At 31.1% G+C, this 25,161-nt stretch overlaps 3 protein-coding genes and 4 pseudogenes across 7 annotated transcripts; 2 read left to right on the top strand and 5 right to left on the bottom strand.

Annotated features, from left to right (window-relative positions):
• Positions 1–206: 206 nt before the first annotated feature.
• Positions 207–924, bottom strand: LOC131647051 (citrate-binding protein-like; annotated as a pseudogene).
• Positions 925–5,681: 4,757 nt separating this feature from the next.
• On the bottom strand, positions 5,682–8,784 carry LOC131647049 (uncharacterized). 5 transcript variants are annotated; one of them, XR_009297715.1, is made up of 5 exons: positions 8,427–8,784; positions 7,900–7,961; positions 7,709–7,805; positions 6,830–7,441; positions 5,682–6,153 (listed from the first exon to the last, which is right to left on the bottom strand). XR_009297715.1 is itself a non-coding variant. In XM_058916968.1 (3 exons), exons 1-3 carry the CDS (start codon positions 8,752–8,754, stop codon positions 7,785–7,787), a joined length of 411 nt encoding a protein of 136 aa, XP_058772951.1. In that variant the 5' UTR covers positions 8,755–8,784; the 3' UTR covers positions 7,481–7,784. The 5 variants fall into 5 exon arrangements, 1 of the variants encoding a protein (XP_058772951.1); XR_009297714.1 differs by having other exon boundaries at positions 5,682–7,129; positions 7,274–7,441; XR_009297716.1 differs by having other exon boundaries at positions 7,274–7,441.
• A 6,722-nt stretch (positions 8,785–15,506) lies between these two features.
• Positions 15,507–17,232, top strand: LOC131647048 (UPF0496 protein 4-like). The gene has a single exon (XM_058916967.1). It carries the CDS (start codon positions 15,581–15,583, stop codon positions 16,529–16,531), a length of 951 nt encoding a protein of 316 aa, XP_058772950.1. The 5' UTR covers positions 15,507–15,580; the 3' UTR covers positions 16,532–17,232.
• On the bottom strand, positions 17,081–17,811 carry LOC131650330 (citrate-binding protein-like; annotated as a pseudogene).
• Positions 17,812–18,407: 596 nt separating this feature from the next.
• On the bottom strand, positions 18,408–19,970 carry LOC131650328 (AT-hook motif nuclear-localized protein 5-like; annotated as a pseudogene).
• A 112-nt stretch (positions 19,971–20,082) lies between these two features.
• LOC131650327 (probable xyloglucan galactosyltransferase GT20) overlaps positions 20,083–25,161 on the top strand; it is a 17,918-nt pseudogene continuing 12,839 nt past the window's right edge.
• On the bottom strand, positions 21,524–24,140 carry LOC131652456 (heat shock 70 kDa protein 8-like). The gene is made up of 2 exons (XM_058922308.1): positions 24,074–24,140; positions 21,524–23,365 (listed from the first exon to the last, which is right to left on the bottom strand). Exon 2 carries the CDS (start codon positions 23,357–23,359, stop codon positions 21,710–21,712), a length of 1,650 nt encoding a protein of 549 aa, XP_058778291.1. The 5' UTR covers positions 23,360–23,365; positions 24,074–24,140; the 3' UTR covers positions 21,524–21,709.

Here is a 25,161-nt window from a genome sequence, read left to right as displayed (position 1 = left end):
ATTATCATGTATGAAAAGCTTTCTTGAGTAGCAAGCAACCTTCAAAATAGTGTTACACCGAAATCTAATAAGAATTCATAACATTGCCATATATAAGGCCTCTCATTTGATGTCAATGTAAAACTAGTGTATGGTTCCGATGTGACTCGACCTTTTCTCTTGACTTAATCAATTTTAGTACTATAATTAAAGAGAAAAATCGTACTTTATTTTTTAAAATGTTTGATATCCTTCCAACGAGATTCCATGCGGTTGGAATGATCATTTTGTACATAAACCCCAAACTTGAAGTAGTGAGTACCAGCTCTATTGCGCTTGAGAACTCCATCGATATAAACCTTAACATTAGCATCCACGTCATGAACCGTGTTCATCTTGAACCACCTGTTATAGATATTCTGAGACAGAATATGAGGAGAATTGTAGTAAGTTAATGAACCATCGTAAATCCTAAGTTGTATCGTTGTCACAGAAGATCTTCCGCCAAATACTTGCATATTACACACCGGTTGTGCCACTTGGAACATAACCATACCCTTCAAATTGCCATATATCAGATGTACACTCCTGTTTCTGCAAGTGCAAAGTGAAAACTTAAGATATAATGTCATGTAAGATAAATTTTTGTTACCGTAGAACCAAATGCACGCTTACACTGATACGAATCTCGGTTTGTGGCTTTGTATTGCTTCCATTCATGAAAGGCTTGTCTGTGGGAAGTATCTAAAATTGGTGCACACCAATTGTGAAGTTTTAACGTTGGTTTACCGGAACATGGTAAGGCTTTTGAATAACAAAGTTTGTGTTATCTAATGAAACATGGGTGAAGCCTTGTGTGGGATCAATAGCAGCTGAGGAAAATGAGGTTGTTTGATGGATGATTAATGGAAAAAAGATTAGGTGAAGAATTGGTAACATTGTCATTGTTTCAGTTGCATAATTGGTAACATTGACATTGTTTTAGGAGTATATATACATAATACATTTTTCTAAGAATGTTTAAGTGGTCTAGAAACTGTTCTGCAAGGTTATTGGCGACTCTCCCTTTCACTCCCTTCATGGTCCTCTTTTGATTGTTGTTATTCTGTTGGTTCCTATAAGTCGTGTAGAACTCAACCATATTAATGTATATTTTGATTTTGTTTTTTAAAATGAGGCCCTTAAAATTTAAAAGATTTGGGAGTTATTGGAGAGTGAGTGAATGAGTTTGCCATTGTCAGGGTTTGCCATTGCAAACCTTGACATTAAAGAAAAAGATTTAAAGCTCCGAAGCACTAAGAAAGTGAAAGATAAAGAAGTTGAAGATGTTACCGAAGGTAAACATGGAAGTTCAAGGGAAGCACATTCCATCTTAAAGCCGATTTCATACAAGAACATGGTGATAGGAGAGGCCTTTGACACGAGGATTAAAGAAGATATTGAGGTTAACGATTGAAGAACGGAGAGTGGGTGAAAAAGAGTGTAATGAATGATTTAGGACTAAGTTTCATAAGTCCATTAAGATTAATAAGATAAGTCACTACTATTTAGAAGGATCTAGATAGTGATTAATTAATGGACTGCAATGTTATAAATATGTGTTTTTTGAATGTAATAAATTATCAATGAAATGAATGGAAAAGTTAATTTTAAATTTGTTAGCTTCTTTTAGTGTGGTTTCTCTCTATTTCTCTTAGCCTCAAAGATATCTATAATATAAAAAAATTATATGTTGTGCCAAATACCAAAATGCCCCTATTGCTCTTCTATTGTGCCACATGGATGGTTTCTCCATCCAACTTCCCTTTCTTTCTTACATTTTCTTCTTTGTTTCTAACTAGTAAAGGACCCGTGCGTTCGCACGGGTCACGCAAAGTCGATATAAATAATAAATAAATATATAAAGATAGTTAATAAATATATACAAAAGATACACAAATTAAAAAGAAAAAAATTTGAAATTATAATTGTTATATAAATATTAATTTAATTTATTTAGAAATATATACTTTAGTAGAAAAAATAAATGAAATAATTAAGCAGTCATCTACCCGTGCGTTCGCACGGGTCGCGCAAATGTAATTATGAATAATAAATAAATATAATATATGATTAATAAAAGTATATAAAATATATATAATTAAGTAGTCATTTACCCATGCATTTATACGGATCACGCAATATCATTATAAATAATAAATAAATATAGTATAGTGATGGTTAAGAAAGTATATAAAAGATATATAAATTAAGTAATCTCGACCCGTAAAAAAATGTATAGTTTAATTTAAAAATAAATAAAATAATTAATTAGTCATCTACACGTGTATTCGTACAGGTCGCACAATATTGTCAGAAATATTAAATAAATATAGTGCTTTGATGGTTAAAAAAATATAATATTTGAAATTGTGAATGTCATAGAAACATAACATTAATTTTAAAGTGTTTAAAAAAATTTCACTTTGATTTCATATTCTTCTATTTTATTTTATAAGTTAGTTGTTTAAAATAATTTGATTTTTAATTATAAACAAATTGAGTTAAATATTTCAAAAAATTCAAAAAAAATTAATATATGGATTAAAAAACCTATATTTTTTCGGCCCGTTACAACATATGATATATAATATTTGTTCAATTTAAGTAAATATTTTGTCGGCCCGTTAGAAAAATAGGTTCGGCACGTCGGACATGCCTATAATTTTTAAGTTTTTCTGAATTGTAAATTTATGGATTCTATTGATATTATATGATTTTATGATCATATATTAATTAAATATTAATGATATGTTTTAAAAATAATCATAATGATTGTGAGAATGAATATAATTTATAAATAATAAATAAATATATAACGATGGTTAATAAATATATATAAAAGATACGCAAATTAAAAAGAAAAAATATTTGAAATTATAATTGTTATATAAATATTAATTTAATTTAGTTAGAAATATATACTTTAGTAGAAAAAATAAATGAAATAATTAAGCAGTCATCTATCCGTGCGTTCGCACGGGTCGCGCAAATGTAATTATGAATAATAAATAAATATAATATATGATTAATAAAAGTATATAAAATATATATAATTAAGTAGTCATCTACCCATGCATTTATACGGATCACGCAATATCATTATAAATAATAAATAAATATAGTATAGTAATGGTTAAGAAAGTATATAAAAGATATATAAATTAAGTAATCTCGACCCGTAAAAAAATGTATAGTTTAATTTAAAAATAAATAAAATAATTAATTAGTCATCTACACGTGTATTCGTACAGGTCGCACAATATTGTCAGAAATATTAAATAAATATAGTGCTTTGATGGTTAAAAAAATATAATATTTGAAATTCTGAATGTCATAGAAACATAACATTAATTTTAAAGTGTTTAAAAAAATTTCACTTTGATTTCATATTCTTGTATTTTATTTTAGGCTTAATTGCAACTTTAATCCTCCTATTTTGTCTTTTTCTTGATTTTGATCCCTCTATTTTAAAAATCACTATTTTAGTCCCTTTTTTAAGTTTTCTGTGCAATTTTCGTCCCTCTATTTTGTTTTTTTCTGCAAAATTAGTCCCTATTCCTGTCTCTTTTTCATTAGAAAACTCAAAAAGGGGACCAAAATCGTGGTTTTAAAAATGGGGGGACTAAAATCGAGAAAAAGACAAAATAGGGGGACCAAAGTTGCAATTATGCCTTTATTTTATAAGTTAGTTGTTTAAAAAAATTTGATTTTTAATTATAAACAAATTGAGTTAAATATTTCAAAAAATTCAAAAAAATTAATATATGGATTAAAAAACCTATATTTTGTCGGCCCGTTACAACATATGATATATAATATTTGTTCAATTTAAGTAAATATTTTGTCGGCCCGTTAGAAAAATAGGTTCGGCACGTCGGACATGCCTATAATTTTTAAGTTTTTCTGAATTGTAAATTTATGGATTCTATTGATATTATATGATTTTATGATCATATATTAATTAATATTAATGATATGTTTTAAAAATAATCATAATTATTGTGAGAATGAATTTAATTTATAAATAATAAATAAATATATAAATATGGTTAATAAATATATACAAAAGATACACAAATTAAAAAGAAAAAAATTTTAAATTATAATTGTTATATAAATATTAATTTAATTTAGTTAGAAATATATACTTTAGTAGAAAAAATAAATGAAAAAATAAATAAATGAAATAATTAAGCAGTCATCTACCCGTGCGTTCGCACGGGTCGCGCAAATGTAATTATGAATAATAAATAAATATAATATATGATTAATAAAAGTATATAAAATATATATAATTAAGTAGTCATTTACCCATGCATTTATACGGATCACGCAATATCATTATAAATAATAAATAAATATAGTATAGTGATGGTTAAGAAAGTATATAAAAGATATATAAATTAAGTAATCTCGACCCGTAAAAAAATGTATAGTTTAGTTTAAAAATAAATAAAATAATTAATTAGTCATCTACACGTGTATTCGTACAGATCGCACAATATTGTCAGAAATATTAAATAAATATAGTGCTTTGATGGTTAAAAAAATATAATATTTGAAATTCTGAATGTCATAGAAACATAACATTAATTTTAAAGTGTTTAAAAAAATTTCACTTTGATTTCATATTCTTGTATTTTATTTTATAAGTTAGTTGTTTAAAAAAATTTGATTTTTAATTATAAACAAATTGAGTTAAATATTTCAAAAAATTCAAAAAAATTAATATATGGATTAAAAAACCTATATTTTGTCGGCCCGTTACAACATATGATATATAATATTTGTTCAATTTAAGTAAATATTTTGTCGGCCCGTTAGAAAAATAGGTTCGGCACGTCGGACATGCCTATAATTTTTAAGTTTTTCTGAATTGTAAATTTATGGATTCTATTGATATTATATGATTTTATGATCATGTTAATGATATGTTTTAAAAATAATCATAACGATTGTGAGAATGAATTTAATTTATAAATAATAAATAAATATATAACGATGGTTAATAAATATATATAAAAGATACGCAAATTAAAAAGAAAAAATATTTGAAAGATTAAAACATATATTTCAATTATATCATATAATATTATTAAATCATAATTTAAATTAAAATAATTATTTAATATAGTTGATAAATTCTATTATATTACATGTTTGACATTTTATACACTAAAACTATAAGTCCAAAAAAAAAAAAACATCAATTTCATTTTAAAAGCTACAATAATCTTAAATAGTAATTTATTTTTAGAACCATAGTATTTTATTTTTAAAACCAAGAATTTTGAAAATCATTTATTAAAACTATTTATTTACTACCAAATTATAATAATTATTATGATAATGAATAAAATTGAATTCCATAAAATTAATCAAATTAATTGATATTTATTAGCTACCCTACAATAGTAGAAAGAAATGTTCTATAACCAAAAAAGTAATGAAAATATTTGATATCATCATCCATTATTAACTATTAAAACAAATTTTATAATTATTATTCAATTGGGCAGCCAGCTAAGTCACAATTCACAAACCAAATTATAGCCTATATAGTGAAATCTGAACATCTATCTAAATGTTTACTCAGAATATTTTAAAAATTAAATTCTCTATCATTTACTTATATCACAATAAATACAAAATATAAAGTGGTTCAAAGATTATAAAATATCCATTCTAAAAATTGATTCAGCCTCTTTATTTCTCATATAATTAATTCTGTCACATTAAGTTTAAATACATACAGACTACGCCAAACTTCCAACCCCATTACATTGACAAAACTCAAGCACATCAATTTCAGACAACCCTCTTTACAATCAATCATTCTAACAGATTAATAAAAAAAAATTCTTAGCAGAAATACCCTAATTGATTCCTGAAATTTTAAACAGATCAAAAAATGCCGTCTGACCACACCGATGCAAGAGAAATCTGAGATTATATGCGGGCAAAACACCTAACACACCAGAAAAATAAGTCAACATAACCTATTTGAACTCGCACAGCGCCTAAATCCCCAGAAACAGAATTTTAGCTTTAGCTCAACTTTAAATCCTCTAGCCCCAAGCTTTTGTACAGCAACTCCAAATTCAAATCCAATTACGCAGATATACCAAATACCTGTCCGAAGCCAAAACCAGTAGCAGGCGACTTTCAATCCGGTGCAGATATACACAGAACGGACACATAATCCTTATATACATGCAATTATCATATATACATGCAATTATAATTACTATTATTTCTCAAAAATATAAAACTGACTATGGTTAGGCTGAGTTAAGCTTGGACTGAAACACTGTCCAAAGGATAACTCAAATAAAAATGAAATTTTAAGATGTACCAATAATTTGATTGAAAATGTTCAACTAAAGAGGTAGAATAGGTGAAACACACTCTAATGTTGGATTGAAAGCAAGGTGAAAGGAAAAATTAAAAGCACTGCATTTTTCGATAAAAAATCATACGACCTCTATTCAGTCCGAATGAAATCGTCAATCAACTTACCAAAGGCACTTATACATAATCTGTAGAGGAAATATTATGAGATATATCAAATGTATGGAATTGTCTTACATGTACAAAAAGTTCCGACGATCAATAGATTAGAAATTTATTGAAGCAATGACGATCAATGATCTCATTCGCAAGAAGATAAGTTCCGACGATCAATAGATTAGAAATTTATTGAAGCAATGACGATCAATGATCTCATTCGCAAGAAGATAATAAGCATTATTATTTATTATATCCTTGAATTTGTTGGCATTCAACACATGTATTAACACAAAATTACCTCTTCAATCTTAGTAGAGTGACCAAGTCTGATTTGAAATAGTTGTTGTCTGATTTGGAATCAAGGAAGAATTCTCATATCAATTTTATCATACTCAGAAAACTCACGGTTAGTTACATAACCCTGTCTCATTTTACTGAATTCAATAGAATAAATAAAGAAGAAAAAACTTACTGTTAGTTCTATTGTGTTGTCTTTAGGTTATGAAGTTGAAGGGGATGTTGAAAGAGCAAGGATGTAGTTATGGAAGAATTATCAAATAACATCAAGTATACGTGTAGTGATTTGAGCATGGAATACCTTTGCAATGTGATTTAAGTAATAAATAAAAATTGACATTAAAATATATAGAATAATTTAAAAAACTGTTGTAGTAACAGATTTGGAAACAACAATGTAGCCAAACAACACTGTTGCAGTAACAGATTCGGAAAAAAAACTTACCCGTGCAGAACAAAACTATGCTACAGAGTCACACCTGCATGAGTTTGATCGATTCGAAATTCCAACAGATATAAAACTACCACTTGAGCCAAACTGAATCATATGCGGCGATCAGTTCATGATACGCTAACCGCAAGGAGGCAGAAGTGCACTCATGACACAGCAGACCTGCATTATTATTATCATGGTCAATTTTGTTAAATGTGCCATCAATTTGTATGAAATATTCCTGGAAAGAACAAATATATTCAGTTTAATGCACCATATACCAATTAATGCAACCCAACACTACCAACAAAAGTTGAACTATATAAAAATCAGAAAACGCTACATTAAAATATAAGAAATCTTTTAAAATAAAGATAAAACATGAATCAAATAACATGAAAAAACCCTTAAATCCCAATAAGAAATAAAGTTTTATTCAATACCCACATGGAAATTGATATAACACATCATGAAAAGTCGCCGCCGGAAATGCATTGCCCCAACACAGATCCAGCGCAGATGTTCACAAAAGATGAATCTCTAGCTACAATCAACAAAAAAAGAACATATCAGCAGCTGCTAAAAGCACATTATTTAATCAATCGTAATATTAACTTATTACATAACTTATGGTAAACCTTAGATTCATTAACAGTAATCTTCCATCCATTGCTCTGCATCTTGCTTCCTAACATAAACCCTAAAATAAGAATAAGAAAAAAAACAAACCCTTCAATCATAAATCACAGCGCAACAGCAACGACAAAGATTCACATAACACCATTTAAAGATTCACAGAACAACAAATATGAAATTATAACAACATAAATGATGAAAATAAATATAAAAATATTAACTACTAATTCAAGATCTATTCTCATAAACTCTTTCCCGTAAACTCTTTTCAACGTTTAAGAATAAATCTTAGTTCCAACTGTGAACTTAGAGTGAGAAATAGTGAAAGAGAGATTGAAATGAAAGATGAATTTCTAAAATATCATAGAATCGGAGACGAAGATTAGTGTGGTTATGGGTTAGATCTATAATCCAAAGAGTCGCGAAATAACGAACAGAATTCAAAATCGCGTCTTGTCGCTGCCATAGTGGGTTAAGACAAAATCATAATCGTAAGACAAAAGAAGAAGGGTTCGAAGGTGTGCGACACCTTTGCTATTGACGACGCTCCACAGGTCATTGTTACGAACAGCAAGACGCCAGATTTCTTTGGAATCATCTATATCGCATACGAAATCTGTTTTGCGAGACATTCTACCAGGAAATTGAAATTTTTTTTTCACGATTAAGGTGAATGGGAGTTTTGCAACATGTTTTGGAATGGTTGAGCAATATGCTAGATGAGAGATTCTGATTGTGTGAGGGTTTATATGTAGATGATGCATTGCAGTACTCCCAATACACGAAATCAATTTTTGCCGGCTACAGGAATTTGCATGGGCGCAAGCGTGATGGGGGAGCACCCTTGGAAACGACATTTTTATTTTGAATAGGGGAATAGTAGTAGGTATTTCTTTGGTCAGCGTGAAAAGTTATTAATTGCAAGTAACCATAATGATTAATATGATTAAAATAAATTAGTAGTATTAAAATATATGTAATGACGAAGTTATCCCTAAATATTGATTAATCCTTTGATTTTTTTTGGATTAGAATGTAATTAACTGAGGCTTTAGTTTTCTTAGTATAGTATTGATTCTCAAATAAATATATTAATAAAATAAATTTTTGTATCAATCAAATCAATCTTCACATTATCAATGCATATACCAACTTTTACTATACATTGTCAACTCATTCATCTATACATGTATAATATATTATTAAATTTTTTTTCTTTCAATTTTCTCTTTCTTCATAAATTTCAAATTTAAATAATATTCCTCTACTCCTAATGAATTAATATATCTTCCTATCTTTTATTCTTATTTTCAAATATCATTTTCTTTATTATATTAATAAGATTTCTCTTTAATTTTTCTCATACTTTTTTCATTCATAATTTTTTTTAGCTTATATTTTTTATTATATTTTTTTAGCTTCTATTATTCACAAATTTTATAAAAAAATTATATTTTACATTAAAAAATCTTATTAATCTAAGTGTTTTTACGGGTACCAGACATTTTTTTATACATTTAATTTTTTTTACAAATACCAAATTTTTTTTTATACATTCAATTATTATTTTTTTACGGGTACCAGACATTTTTCAATATACCTTCCTCTACTCATAATGAATTAATATATCTTCCTATCTTTTATTCTTATTTCAAATATTATTTTCTTTTTTATATTAATAAGATTTCTCTTTAATTTTTCTCATACTTTTTTCATTCATAATTTTTTTTAACTTCTATTTTTTATTACATTTTTTTAGCTTCTATTATTCACATATTTTATAACAAAATTATATTTTGTATTAAAAAATCTTACTGATCTGAGTGTTTTTACGGGTACCAGACATTTTTTTATACATTCAATTTTTTTACGGGTACCGAAAACTTTTCTATACATTCAATTATTATTTTTTCACGGGTACCAGACATTTTTCAATATATCTTCCTCTACTCTTAATGAATTAATATATCTTCATATCTTTTATTCTTATTTTCAAATATTAATTTTTTATATATTAATAAGATTTCTCTTTAATTTTTTCCATTCATGATTTTTTTTGCTTCTATTATTTTATTACATTTTTTTATTCTATTATTCACATATTTTATAACAAAATTATATTTTGTATTAAAAAATCTTATTGATCTAAATGTTTTTACGAGTACCAGATATTTTTCTATATATTTAATTATTTTTTTTACAAGTACCAGACATTTTCCTGTACATTCAATTATTATTTTTTCATGGGTACCAGACATTTTTCTATACATTCAATTTTTTTTTTTTACGGGTACCAGGCATTTTTCTATATATACATTCAATTATTATTTTTTAACGGGTACCAGACATTTTTCTGTTAAAAAATATACATCTAAAACAAATGTGCGTCCCGTACCAGAATTATGATAGAATTAAGTATGACAAATCTTGCAAAATTTGACTTCGGGGTTCTTGACATCTCGGAAAAGAATTATTTGCCTTGGGTTCTAGATGCAACTTTGGTCCCTCTATTTAACACTTTTCTTGATTTTGGTCCCCTCATTTTAAAAACCACTATTTTAGTCCCTTTTTTTAAGTTTTCAAGAGAATTTTGGTCCCCCATTCAATTTGGTGCTTATTTTCAGTGACATGACGCATTTTTTTGTTGAGCTGGCATGTAATATTTATTCCACATCATTTTAATCCATTAAATATTAAAATATTATTAATATGATTATATTTTATCAATTAATTTAAATAGTAAATTAAAATTAACAAAATAATTTAACAAATATTTTACCAACATTATTGAGAAAACAATAGGGATAGGTTTTCTGAAAAACACAGGCATACATACAATCATCAACACGATACAACCCATCACCCACCATGAACCCTAACTAATACAATCCATCACCACGAAGAACACAAGCATACAATACAACCCTTCTTTTTGCGATTCGTTTTCTGATTCGATCGGTATGGCAAATCCAAGTTATGTTTCGAGGTAAGTATTAGAAGAGAAATTACATTATTTCTAATTTCATCTAAAACAAAACAAACCTAAAAATTTAGATTTCATGGGTTGGTTTTAATTTGACTATGGTATTTTCATCCATGGAAACCCACTTTTGTTAATAGGCAAGAAAACAATGTATCAGAGAAAGAAAATGCAAATGAAGAAAATCTGGGTTTCTCTGGATTTTGTTTTCTCCAGAACTTCAACAATTTCATTCAGTTTTAAATTGAAATTGAAACCCTAAATTTGAAAATCAATTTGGTATTTGATTATTTTCGCCTTTTCCGAAGATGATACGAGTATATAGATTTGGAATGGTTCTTTTCAATGGTTTATGCTTGAGGAATGAAGAAAATCTAGAGTTGAATTTGCAGGTTTTCTAATTTGGAGATTTGATGTTGTTGGATTTTTTCATCAAGGTTGACTGTGGAGAGAAGAAAGGGGAAGATAAATTTGCACGTTAATTTTCTTGTTAGAGTCATAGGTTTGTTTGTGTTTGGTTAAGAAAAAAAAGAATATAAATGATTTTATTAATATATTATTAAGTTGTTATTATTATTATTGTTATTAAGAAAATATTATTAAAAAATTAGATTAATTTTAAAATGATTTAGCATTGACACGTCAGTAAACTAGCGCCACATCATTAAAAATAAGTCAGAAATTGAATGGGGACCAAAATTCACCTGAAAACTTAAAAAAGGGATTAAAATAGTGGTTTTTAAAATAGGAGGACCAAAATCAAGAAAAATACTAAATAGGGGGATCAAAGTTGCAATTAAGCCTATTATTTTTTAACGGGTACCAGACATTTTTCTGTTAAAAAATATACATCTAAAACAAATGTGCGTCCCGTACCAGAATTATGATAGAATTAAGTATGACAAATCTTGCAAAATTTGACTTCGGGGTTCTTGACATCTCGGAAAAGAATTATTTGCCTTGGGTTCTAGATGCTGAAATCCATCTAAATACAAAAGGCTGATGTATGCTATTAAAGAAAGAAATACATCATCTGATCAACAAAAGACAAAAGCCATGATATTCCTTCGTCGTCATCTTCTTGAGGACCTTAAAAATGAATGTCTTACCGTAACTGATCCGTATACTTTGTGGAAAAATTTAAAAGAGAGATATGTTCATCGAAAATTGGTTATTCTACCAAAAAGCTCGTTATGATTGGATGCATTTACGCTTGCAAGATTTTAAAACTGTAAGTGATTATAATTTTGAAATGTTTAGAATAACCTCTAAGCTGACATTATGTGGAGAAAAAGTAAGTGATGAAGATATCTTGGAAAATACATTATCCACTTTTCATGCATCCAATGTGCTCCTACAACAGCAATATCGAAAAAAAGGATTTAATAAATACTCTGATGTGATATCTTGTCTTCTTGTGGCTGAACAAAATAATGAACTCTTGATGAAAAATCATGAGGCTCGTCCCGCAGGTACAACTCCATTCCTAGAAGTGAATGTAGCAAGACACGGTCACTATGTGCAAAATCGTGGTTGTTGTCGTGCGCGTGGCAGCGGTCGTGGTTTTGATGAAACATAGTCACCTGTAATGGATGTAAGCACTTTCGATATTTAATAAGCCTTATAGCACATGAAGGGCTTAATTTGTACATGATTGATGTTGTAACAGCTTATCTGTATGGTTCACTTGATAGTTAAATTTACATGAAACTCCTTGAAGGGTTCAATATACCAAATGCACATAATTCCAAATCTCGAGAAAGCTACTCCATAAAATTGAACAAATCTCTCTATGGGCTGATACAATCTGGACGCATGTGGTATAACTTTCTTAGTGAATATTTGCTTAGAGAGGGATATACAAATAACTTCATTTGTCCTTGTATTTTTATAAAAAGATCAAGAAAAAAATGTGCAATAATAGATGTCTATGTTGATTACATAAATATTATTGGAACTCTTGAAGAGCTTTCAAAAGCTATGAATTGTTTAAAGAAAGAGTTTGAGATGAAGTACCTAGGAAAGATAAAATTATTTCTAGGTTTACAAATTAAGCATTTGGATAAAGGAATTTGTACATAAAGAATGCTATATAAAAAAAGTGTTAAAACACTTCGATTGGACAAATTTCACCGGTTGTTTACTCCAATGGTTGTTAGATCACTAGATGTAGTGAAAGATCCTTTCAAGCCTCGAGAAAAGGATGAAGAATTTTTTGGTTCTAAAGTACCACATCTCAGTGCGATTGAAGCACTAATGTATCTTGCTAATTATACACGTCCTGATATATAGCAATATACAGTTCTTCACTTGCACGAAGATATTGGAACAGACTCAAATATATACTTTGTTATCTTAGAGGTACAATAGACATGGGTCTATTTTATACCAAAGTATCCAAACTCGAATTAACAGGTTATGCAGATGCATGTTACTTGTCATATCCTCACAATGGTAGATCACAAACATGTATTAGTTTACATGTGGTGGTACAACTATTTCATTGAGATTGGTGAAACAAACAATAGCACCAAGTTCATATAAGCATGCAAAACTTTTAGCACTACATGAGGCAATTCGAGAATGCGTTTGGTTGAGATCCTTAATCTAACGCATACAAAATACTTGTGGTTTGTCTTATGGAAAAACAAATACAACGACCATAATACTGCAAGCATCACTCAATTAAGAGATGGTTACATTAAAGGAGACAGAACAAAACACATATCTCTAAAGTTTTTTTCACTCATGATCTTCAGAATAATGATGATATAAACATCCAACAAATTCGTTCATGTGATAATCTTGTTGATCTCTTCACAAATTCACTCTCAAGTAGAACTTTTAATAAACTAGTACAAAAGATTAATCTTCATCGTCGAAGAAATAATCGTTTAGTTAAGGGGAAGAAATAAATTTATTTTAAAAGGATATTGCACTCTTTTTTCTTCACTAGGTTTTTTCCCCACTGAGTTTTTTCTAGTAAAATTTTTAACGAGACACATCCAAAACAAACATATAAGGGAAAGTGCTATGAATAATTGGATAATTGTTTCTCAATGATTTTATTTCTTATTTATAACAATTTGTATTTATTATATTGTCTGAATATTATCCTATAAATAGGACTAATCTCTTTGTAAAATTATATCGATGAAATAATACATAATCATTCTATTTCTCTCTCTTCTCTTTTATCTTATTTCTTTATTTTATAACACATGTGATATTGTTTCCTGATTGACAAAAGGATCCACATAATATGTCCTACACTTCGTGTAATCTCGTCTTCATAATCCTTCATCCCTTCTAGCTAATCTAATAAGTAACCCAACTATGTAATGTAAAGACAACGCGAGTCGTTGATACTAGGGGTGTTTAAACCGAACCGGTCCAATATAAAATCGCTAGCCGAACCAAACCTAATCGAAAAATCGCAAAAATCGCATTTGATTCGAATCAGTTCGTGTCACTTTCTAACAAAAATGCATGGTTTGGTTCGGTTTACGGTTTGTATTCTGCAAACCGAATCAAAGCAAATCGCATTATGTTACAAAACTTACAATTCATTATATATTTTTTTAATTCTTTAGAGAAATTAATATGTATATTTTATCATATTATTTGTATGATATTTATTTTAATTTACATATCAATAAAAAATAAAATACTATTAATTTTATTTAAAATGAAATCACTATATGTATTTATTTTTGTTTTTTGTTTTCTATTTGTTAACGTCGATAAAGATAAGATTAAAAAAATTAATGAACATTATTTTTGCATTCCTTTATATATGAAATACAATAGTATTTCAAATTTATTTAAGAACGCAATTTCATGTATATTATCTCCATTAGACATAAGATAAAATTATAAGACGCAATTCATATTTATGTATTAAATTATAATAAACTTATTTGAATAATAAATTTATTTTATGATCATGTATGAATGAATAAACACAAAATTATGTTGTCTTATATATGTGTATTATGAATCTATAAAAATCAAGTACAAAATCGAAACAACCCAAATCGTATTAGTTTGGTTTGGTTTTATTTTATTTTATTTTTAAAAATAATCAAACCAAATCGCATGCATTTTTTTCTTGCGGATCGGATGACTTTTACCGTAAAAACCGCTCAAATCGCACCGCAAAACCCTTAGTTGATACAAATTAAACTGATCGCTTAAAATCATAGGTATTCGGTCTAAGGGTCATCCACTCATTGAATGAGAAGTTTCCCAATCTTAACGTGAGAGAATTCAAATATACCATAAAAAATCTTCACGTTTTAATGTTATAATTTATTATTATTATTATTATCCAAACTTGTACACGCTTAATTAGTCAGCAAAATGATCATGACTTTATTACGTAGAATGTCATGAATGAAGCAAGATTCCTCCAAACACGTTCATTAAGCTTATCTTGTAGTAGTAGTGGATCCAGTTGTGCGTCAGCGTGTTTTTAGTCTAAACTTAGACCACAACCAAGTTACTGTCCCCACTTATTTCTATCATGTTTTAAATGTGACTTTCTATGTTGTTTGTTCTTCTACACATCAACATGCCTATATAACCAACCACGCACACAAACATAACCTTAATAAACAAACAAAACCACTCAAACTTACTACTTAGCTTACCCAAAAAGACCAACCTTTATAGCATCTTTCTGTTCTAACATCAAATTATCAATGGTAGTAGACAAATTAGCAAAACTCTTCATCATGAAGAAGAATCACCACAAGTGTCATCCTCAACCAAACCAAGACTTATCATCTTCATCACTTCATTCTTTTCACTCTCATGTTTCCAAATGCATTCATCAATTAGCATTGGAATTGGAACCTGAGTCAGAGTCAGAAACTTTGTCACTGTCATGGTTTCAAACATGTTTTGGTCTCTTGCCCTTCATCAACAAAGCTTTTGCAAAACTTTTAGTGGACAGTGATCATCCAATGAGTCAATGGGAGGTTGATTCCATTGAAGAGTATCTCAACTATACCCTGAGTTTGTTGGACCTTCTGAATTCCATTTCTTCTTCTTTTTCTCATCTTTGCCAAGCTAGGCTTTCTCTAGCTCATGGTTTGAGTTTGACTTTGATGGAAAAAGAAAAGTCACATTCTTTGGCTAGAAAACATTTGAAAGCAATTCAACCATCAGAGTGTTTTAGCTCCAATTTTGGTAGATATCTTCACACGAAAGATCAAAAAGCAAAGAATTTTTCCGGTAAGGAGTGGATTATTCATGAGGGTGTAAAGGAAATGAAGAGTATTGGATTTTGGGTTTGTGGAGTTCTCTTATCTTGCTTATATGGTGATTGTAATCCATACATGGAACTAAGAAAAACTGGTGGTGGGTTTGAAAGTTCTCTAGTTGCCACACTTGACTTCAAAATCAGTGACAAGTTAGTGAAGAAAAAGCCGAGCTTCTGCGAGATCAAAGAGATGAATAATGGTGTTGCTTACCTTGTTGGTGGGGATGAAGTAAGACATGATGCAGCCAAAGATTTGCAGAGAAAGCTGTGTGAGTTAAATAAGCTATTTGATGATATAAGCAAGGAAGTTGATAATTTATTTAATGATGTATTGAGTCAGAGAGCTAAATTAGTTAATGGATCTCGACTACAGAAACAGCTACAATAATCCATTAATTGTTTGATTCTTTCACAGCTTATCATCAATATCCTTGGCATTTGCCAGAGGATTATGATAAATATTCTGTGTTCATGGACAAAAAAGAGGTGAGAGAAATGAATGTGAATGTTGTGGAGAAGCTTGGAAATATTTCTTTGAGAGAGAGAGAAAACATGAGGAGGTATATTGTATATGAACTATTTCCTGGATTAGTATATGGTGATCACAATGCTGAGCTTGAAAAGTTTCAGGATGCATTTGCAATTACTATCAATAATCTGCTTCATAGGGTTAGCAAATTTAAGGACTAGTTATTTTGTTTCATTGTTGAATGATTACTAATTTTTTTTGTTTATCAATCTAAATCCATGATCATGTATGTAAAGCTTTCTTGAGTTGCAAGCAACCTTCAAAATAGTTTTACAACGAAATCTAATAAGACTTCATAACATTGCCATATATAGGCCTGTTATATAATTGCGAAATACAGGATTCTCATTTGATGTCAATGTAAGACTAGTGTAAACTTACGATGCGACTCATCCTTTTTGTCGTGACTTAATCAATTTTAGTACTTAATCTATTTTTTAAAAACTTTGATATCCTTCCAACGAGATTCCATGCGATTGGAATGATCATTTTGTACATAAACCCCAAACTTGAAGTAGTGAGTACCAGCTCCGAGCCAGCCCCATCGCGCTTGAGAACTCCATCAATATAAACCTTAACATTGTTAGCATCCACGTCATGAATCGCGTTTACCTTAAACCACCTGTCATAGATATTCTGAGACAGAACATGAGGAGAATTATAATAAGTTAACGAACCATCGTAGATCCTAAGTTGTGTAGTTGTCGCAGTAGATCTGCCGCCAAACACTTGCATAATACACACGCCGCTTGTGCCACTAGGAACATAAGCATACCCTTCAAATTGCCATATACCAGATGTATACTCATGTTTCTGCAAGTGCAAAGTGAAAACTTAAGATATAATGTCATGTAAAATAAGTTTTGTTACCGTAGAACCAAATACACACTTACACTGATACGAATCTCGGTTCGTGGCTTTGTATTGCTGCCACTCATGAAAGGCTTGTCTGTGGGGAATATCCAAAATTGGTGCACACCATTTGTAAAGTTGTAACGCTGGTTTACTGGAATATTGTAAGGCTTTTGAATAACAAAGTTTGAGTTATCTAATGAAACATGAGTGAAGCCTTGTGTGGGATCAATAGCAGCTGAGGAAAATGAGGTTGTTTGATGGATGAATAATGAAAAAAGGATTAGGTGAAGAAATTGGTAGCATTGTCATTGTTTTTGGTGCAGAATTGGTAACATTGCCATTGTTTTAGGAGTATATATACACTGCTCTATCTCATTACCCTTATTCTTTGAATACTTGAAGGATGCTCTTCTTTAAGGTAAAGAATGTTTATTATCACCTTCGATGAAGTTGAGATGGCTATATGGTCTAAGAAGCTATCAAATATGAAACTTTTAAAGGTTGGCAATAGTGGTGAAGGTTTGTTTGGAAATTTGTTTGAACTTGTAAATTACAAAAGCAATTGATCCAAAGATGGTTTTGTTTAGTAAAAATGCTATTTGACAGTCAAGAATGCATAGATTGATTCAAGATTGAATAATACAATTAGGATGATTCTTGGAAACAACTCTAATAGATAGAATGAAATCTCAAAATGCAACCGAGAGTTTAAGTATAATCCCTCAAAAATTATGATTTTTGGTTTAAATGGTTTGCAGTTTTGCTAAGGATCTGATATAGTTGTATGCATGATAAATATCCATATCCAAAACAGAGTGTTTTACTAAAGATGTTTGCTCGAATGTGTAGTATATCTGTATATGCAACGCAACATAGGATCTTATGTTTCAAACTTGGCTCGCACGAACATAATTTAGTACAAATTAGTTATTGGTGAAACAAATCTAATCATGGCATTCCAATTAGTATGCTGATTAGTTTGATAAATAAACTAGTAAAAGGTAAGAAAGAAATGGCCTCTATTTCACCTAAACTTTCTTTTCTCTGCACAAGTCAAGATTGTTACTTAACCCTAAAATGTTTCAACTGTTACAACATAGGTTAGTGCTAACTTGTGACACACACCAATAGGAATAATATCATGCGAAGTGAGTCACAATGCTCACAAATTAAGTACATTTACAACAACAGATAAATATAATTACAACATAGAGAATAACTTTCACCCATGCATCAAGTCAATACCAGTGTGTGGATGTTCACTTTTCTCATCTACTGGCCTTGATCCAAGCCACATTGTGCCTGTTCCTGTTCCAGAAGCTGTGTAGTTTTGATTAGATGGTTCACTTCCTGGAGAAGCTAACTGGTCGCTACTCTGAGGCTCTGAACCATCACCTTCTTTTGTGGCAGTCTTCGCCTTAGAGCCGCCATATACGAAACTGCAAACTACCACCTGCAGCAACCAAAGTGTCATTAGTTTTGGGAGGGAAAGGATTGAATCTCAAGTATCTATCTTATGATTGTGAACGAGAATCACCAATGTTATAAGGCCATTATAAGATTGTGATAAAGAAATATACCTGGACAGGGCTTGCAGCAATAAGCCTAGCAACGCCATTGCCAAATAACATGACCGTCCGGACTAGAAAGGGAAACACTAATGCCACCAGTTCGATTTTGAGGTCCACCATCTTCAGCAACCAAGTAAGAGCCAGATAAGCATAATATTTGGAATCGCCCCTGCCAGCATGAAAAATAAAATGCTTACTAGTGCATAACGATGATTACAGTGTATGCATTGCACATTATTAACTTGCTACTAAACTAGAACTATTGAGAGGATTCAATAAAAAGGAGATAGAAATGATGATACTTGTAATGTTAAAATCTCTAATAGTGAAGGTAGTTGGTGTTAGTTCTCTAACCTCGAATGCAACACTGATAGTCGTAGAAGCAGGCTGGCGCAGAGTGACTGAAGATACAGTCCCAGTTCCTGACAAGATGCATAAAGCGCGTTGTCTGAGTTGTGAAAATCCTTGTAACTTTTAGTGGACAGTGATCATCCAATGAGTCAATGGGAGGTTGATTCCATTGAAGTGTATCTCAACTATACCATGAGTTTGTTGGACCTTCTGAATTCCATTTCTTCTTCTTTTTCTCATCTTTGCCAAGCTAGGCTTTCTCTAGCTCATGGTTTGAGTTTGACTTTGAAGGAAAAGGAAAAGTCACATTCTTTGGCTAGAAAACATTTGAAAGCAATCCAACCATCAGAGTGTTTTAGCTCCAATTTTGGTAGATATCTTCACACAAAAGATCAAAAAGCAAAGAATTTTTCCGGTAAGGAGTGGATTGTTCATGAGGGTGTACAGGAAATGAAGAGTACTGGATTTTGGGTTTGTGGAGTTCTCTTATCTTGCTTATATGGTGATTGTAATCCATACATGGAACTAAGAAAAACTGCTGGTGGGTTTGAAAGTTCTCTAGTCGCCACACTTGACTTCTAAATCAGTGACAAGTTAGTGAAGAAAAAGCCGAGCTTCTGCGAGATCAAAGAGATGTATAATGGTATTGCTTACCTTGTAGCTGGGGATGAAGTAAGATATGATGCAGCCAAAGATTTGCAGAGAAAGCTGTGTGAGTTAAATAAGATATTTGATGATATAAGCAAGGAAGTTGATAATTTATTTAATGATGTAATGATTCAGAGAGCTAAGTTAGTTAATGGATCCATTCTTTGATTCTTGATGTAAAAATATCGTTAGTTTGTAACTGTTGTTTTTGTATTGTTTCATAAATTGTAGTATAGATAGAAACTAAATGGCCACAGAACATTAAACTTCATAGAGAATAGAAGCTGCTGCATATCGAAATAGAAATCAATCTTCTTCTCTAAACAAATTAGCGAGTATCAAATGGATTCACATAAAATGGAAATTGCTTGGAAACAAATTCCAAACCATAAATTGAGCTTAGATTTTAGGAAGTTCATATCAAATCTAGTATAGCATTTGTACTCAAATTATCTAAAAAATCTGATTTTTGGTATGATAATATCCATTTTATAATGAGAATGATGCTAAGCTTTTCTATGTTCCATTCTATGGTGGACTTGATGTGTTGAGATGGCATTTCAAGAATGTTTCGAATGATAAAAAAGATGGTTTGGGTTTGGAGTTATTGAAGTGGCTTGAGAGACAAGTTACATGGAAAAGAATTTAGGTAAGGATCATGTTTTTGTTTTGGGGAAAATTCCTTGGGATTTTAGAAGGACTGGTGATTCTCCTTGGGGAACTAGATTGTTAGAGCTTGAAAATATGCAGAATCCAATTAAGTTATTGATCGAACGCCAACCGTGGCATTTGAACAATATAGGAATTCCTCATCCGACTTATTTTCATCCGAAATCGGACAATGATATAATTGACTGGCAGCTGAAAATCATAAGATCAAATCGGAAGAATCTCATGAGTTTTGCTGGTACAGCGCGGAATGATGCGGATGACCACATAAGGTCGATAATAATCGACCAATGCAGTTTGAAAAGTGACAGTAAATGCAAGTTTTTGAGTTGTAGTTCTGATAAATGTAATGAGCCAGAATCAATTATAGAACTTTTTGTGGAGTCAGAGTTTTGCTTGCAGCCACCGGGAGATAGTCCAACGAGAAAATCGGTTTTTGATTCACTTATATCCGGTTGTATTCCAGTTATTTTCGATCCTTTCACAGCTTATTATCAATATCCTTGGCATTTGCCAGAGGATTATGATCATGTATGAAAAGCTTTCTTGAGCTGCAAGCAACCTTCAAAATAGTTTTACACCGAAAATCTAATAAGAGTTCATAACATTGCCATATATAGGCCTATTATATAATCGCGAAATACAGGATTCTCAATGTAAAACTAGTGTAAGCTGAGGATGCGACTCATCCTTTTTCTCGTGACTTAATCAATTTTAGTACTTAATCTATTTTTTTAAAACTTTGATATCCTTCCAACGAGATTCCATATATCATGTTACAAACATTGTGTAAAATTTTGACAATTCTATATATCATGTTACATAACAGCTAAACATCAATATCTGCTACTTTCTGTTGAAACACAAAACAAACATAAGAGCTAAACATTATTATCTGCTACTGAAACACATAACAAACAATATGCTGCAAATCTCCATGATTTTATTTCTTCTTGACGAAAGTGGCCAAGTCCTTTTTGTCACCATCAATCCTATTTTCTCCCAGGTAATGCAAAAGCTTTGTGTGGTTGATCATTGGCTTTGGCATCTCGATAAACGGGAAACTTGCAACTGCGACTCTCAACTGGTTTCCGCTGTCAATTGCCATCTCCACTTCAATTATAGGAACACCTTTTGGCATTTCGGGCAAGTCCTTTAGTCGACAGATCCCCAATAGTTGATTTTGCTCTACAGTCTTTTCCTCCCCTTCATATACTATAAGCATTCCCTCCATTTGATCATCATGAATGGTTGTTAACTGCATAACTTTGCTAGCTGGTAAGAGAGTGTTTCTCGGAATGAAACACAGAAAGCTACCATTCGCTCGAATTCCGAGCGAATGGGATGTGCTTGGAGAATGGATCAATTTCATCTTATCATCAGTTCTTACCGCCCCTGCCAATGCTGCACCGCAAAGTGCAGATTGGAGGGAATTTATAGCTACGTCGATAGCTTTGATAGGATTAATATCTACATTCAATGGATTTATATCTACCTCAATGGCCTGAGAATTGATAGGTACACGAGTACTGCTAAACATATTCAGCAGCTTTAAGATGCCCCCAAATTCACCTATAACAATGATATCATCTAAACTCTCCGTTTTAATTTTTGAATCTTGCAAGCATCGCCGTATGAGCCTTTCACACATTTGAAACACCTCGTTGTTTACTTGCGCAAACTGTTCCCTTTTTACCACATTTCGAATCTTATGACCATTTTCCATGTTTAAATCAAACCTAGCCTCATTTTTATCCTTAAATTGACGAATTGCTTCTAGAGTTACTGCTCTAAGTAAATCAATTGATCTGAATTTCTTGTTTCTTCCTTCCTTCTTGAATTTGTTTTCAAAATCTGGGATGAAAAGTCGCATACTATTTGCAACTACCTGCTCTCCGCCAATTGCGCTACCGACAATCGCTTTGATTTGCCATTTGCCTTCGGATGTTGCAGAAGTAACAGCAACATCAGTGTAAATTGCATCCATGTTGAAGAGGAGTGCGGTAGTAATATTGTCACAATTTGTATGACAACGAGGACCAATAGTTGCAAAAGGAATACAAGGTGAAGCCTCAAAAGACGCTAGCAGTTGTTTCTGTGCGTATAACATAGCAACGGCCGTTGGCTGAGGGATAAGTTGGAGGAATTGCAGCCCCATTTTACGGCACACAGCAGTTATTCTAGTTAACTGCAGTCTGTTGAATGAAGCAGGATGGGTTAGGACTAATCCTCTCACTGATGCTTTAAAAGCCCTTTGAGCTGCTTCTTTTAATTCAACCAAATAAGATGCTAGAATTTGTTCTGAATTGGTAGAGGGAGGTGGAGCTTCAGCCAGCAACATCTGAAAAGGCAATGTTTTACTTGATTGCGTCAATGACTCGGTTTCTATCCGGCCAATCAAGAGCCTCATATGGCAAACTTTAGCCTTAAACAACACTTCTTGGTCATATGGCTTCATGTTAGTGACTGCATACTCCACTTTGTTACCGGTCCACACCGCAACACAGTATGGCGACGCACTTATGTCTACTCCAACTGTTATTTGAGGCGGATAACTTTCCTCCCCAGTGAATTGATTGTAAGGTCCCGTCATCCTGCACTGAAAAAAACAAGAAAGTTGAGGGTTTTCTCCAAAACAATAATGTTTCCAATAAGGTAAATGAAATACTTTGAAGAAAAACATATGCATGTTGATGCGTCTTCAGACGAATAACCAAATGCTTTCAATAAGGTAACAAAATCATACACAAAAAAACATGCCTGCAACTGATGTAACATAAAAGAATATGCCAAATGAAACACAAGAAAATCAAACAGGGTTCCAAATTCCAAACTCCAAACAAATTTTATATCCTAACAGCAAACATACTCAGCAAGCACCACAAAAATTGCTAGTCATAAAGACCATGATCAGCATTACAAAGACTAGAATTAACCAAACTGGCAACAAACAGAAACCGAAACAATATGTCAAACTCGTTTGGATAAAAATAAACTACTGAAAAACAAATTAACCAATCTTGAATTCTGACGAAGTTCACGAGTATGTTGGATTTTACAAAAAAAAAATTAACTAAAAGTAAAGACACGATTAAAACTACACAAAACACTATACTTTGATGATGAAAAATCACATCATCCTCAAAGTGAAACGGCATTCCAAATCACAAACAAAACTAAATAAGCAGAGAAAGAAGAAGCGTAGTGAGCAAGGAAAATAAAAGAAAAGAAAACCGCATTCGAAAATACAAACATAATAAGCAGAGAACGAAGAAGAAGCGTAGTGAGCAAGGAAGAGAAGAGAAACCTCAAGAAAGGGAAAATTTTGGTTTCTTGATCAGCGAGTCTTTTCAGTTTCTTCTTGTTCTTCTCTCTCAAATTGGCGGATTCTAGATGAAATGCATTCTAAATTTATATTTATAGCTAGCTAGTTGCTTAGCTTCATTATAAGACAGAACATATTCACCATTAAGACATTGAGTTGAATATTAATTAATTAATTTTGTAGATTTAAACGAAAATATAAATTCAATTTTTTTTATTTGTCTTTTTTAATATTTAGTGAAAAAATATAAATTCAATTTTCTTTATTTGTCTTTTTAATATTTAGTGAAATAATTCAAATATGATAGTTATATATAAGGTAAAGGGGGTTTGCCCGCGACAGCGAGAGACCCTGCCTCGTGGTGTTTACGATGTTTATGTTGGTATGATAGAGACAGTTTGTAAAATTTTATTTTGTATGTGATCTGCCTTTTCAAGAACGGTCGCCCAAGGAGGTCACATATTAGAACAGAAATGGACACATATGATAAGTTGGAAAGAAAATGTCTGTTGTGTCGTCTTCCTGGTCACAACATGACTCATTGTCCAAATGTTGGAACCGATAATAACTAGTATTTTATTTTGTTGACCAGTTTCTCAACTATATGCACAATTACTAATTCAGTATTTTCATGATTTAATGACGTTTAATGACGACAAAGATCTGCATTGGATATTATAACAACAATATAAATGGGACAACACGTACTACAACAGAGCCATAAAACAACATACAACATATTTTCTTACGAATAAAAACACTCAACATCAACATTTAACATCATCAACATAATAAGCTGGTCTAGACAATCCGCTCTTGCCAAACACATCAACATATCTACGAGATTACCACCTTCAAGATAATGTCATTTGGTCCTAACATCATCATGAGAACACCAACATTGTTCGTCACATGTTTCTATGAACAATTTACTCCATTTGAGCCGGACACAGTAACTTGCCTTTCAATTCTCCTTATCTTTTCACCATCAAAGATGTGCTCGTTTAACCAGCGGAGCAAGTGCCTCTATAAATGCTGCGTGTTCCAAAGTGTGGTCTTCATCGGAGGCT

The sequence above is a fragment of the Vicia villosa genome, linkage group LG2 (assembly GCF_029867415.1).
Source record: "Vicia villosa cultivar HV-30 ecotype Madison, WI linkage group LG2, Vvil1.0, whole genome shotgun sequence".
Classification (NCBI taxonomy): Eukaryota; Viridiplantae; Streptophyta; class Magnoliopsida; order Fabales; family Fabaceae; genus Vicia; species Vicia villosa.
This window is presented reverse-complemented; position numbering and strand designations above follow the sequence as displayed.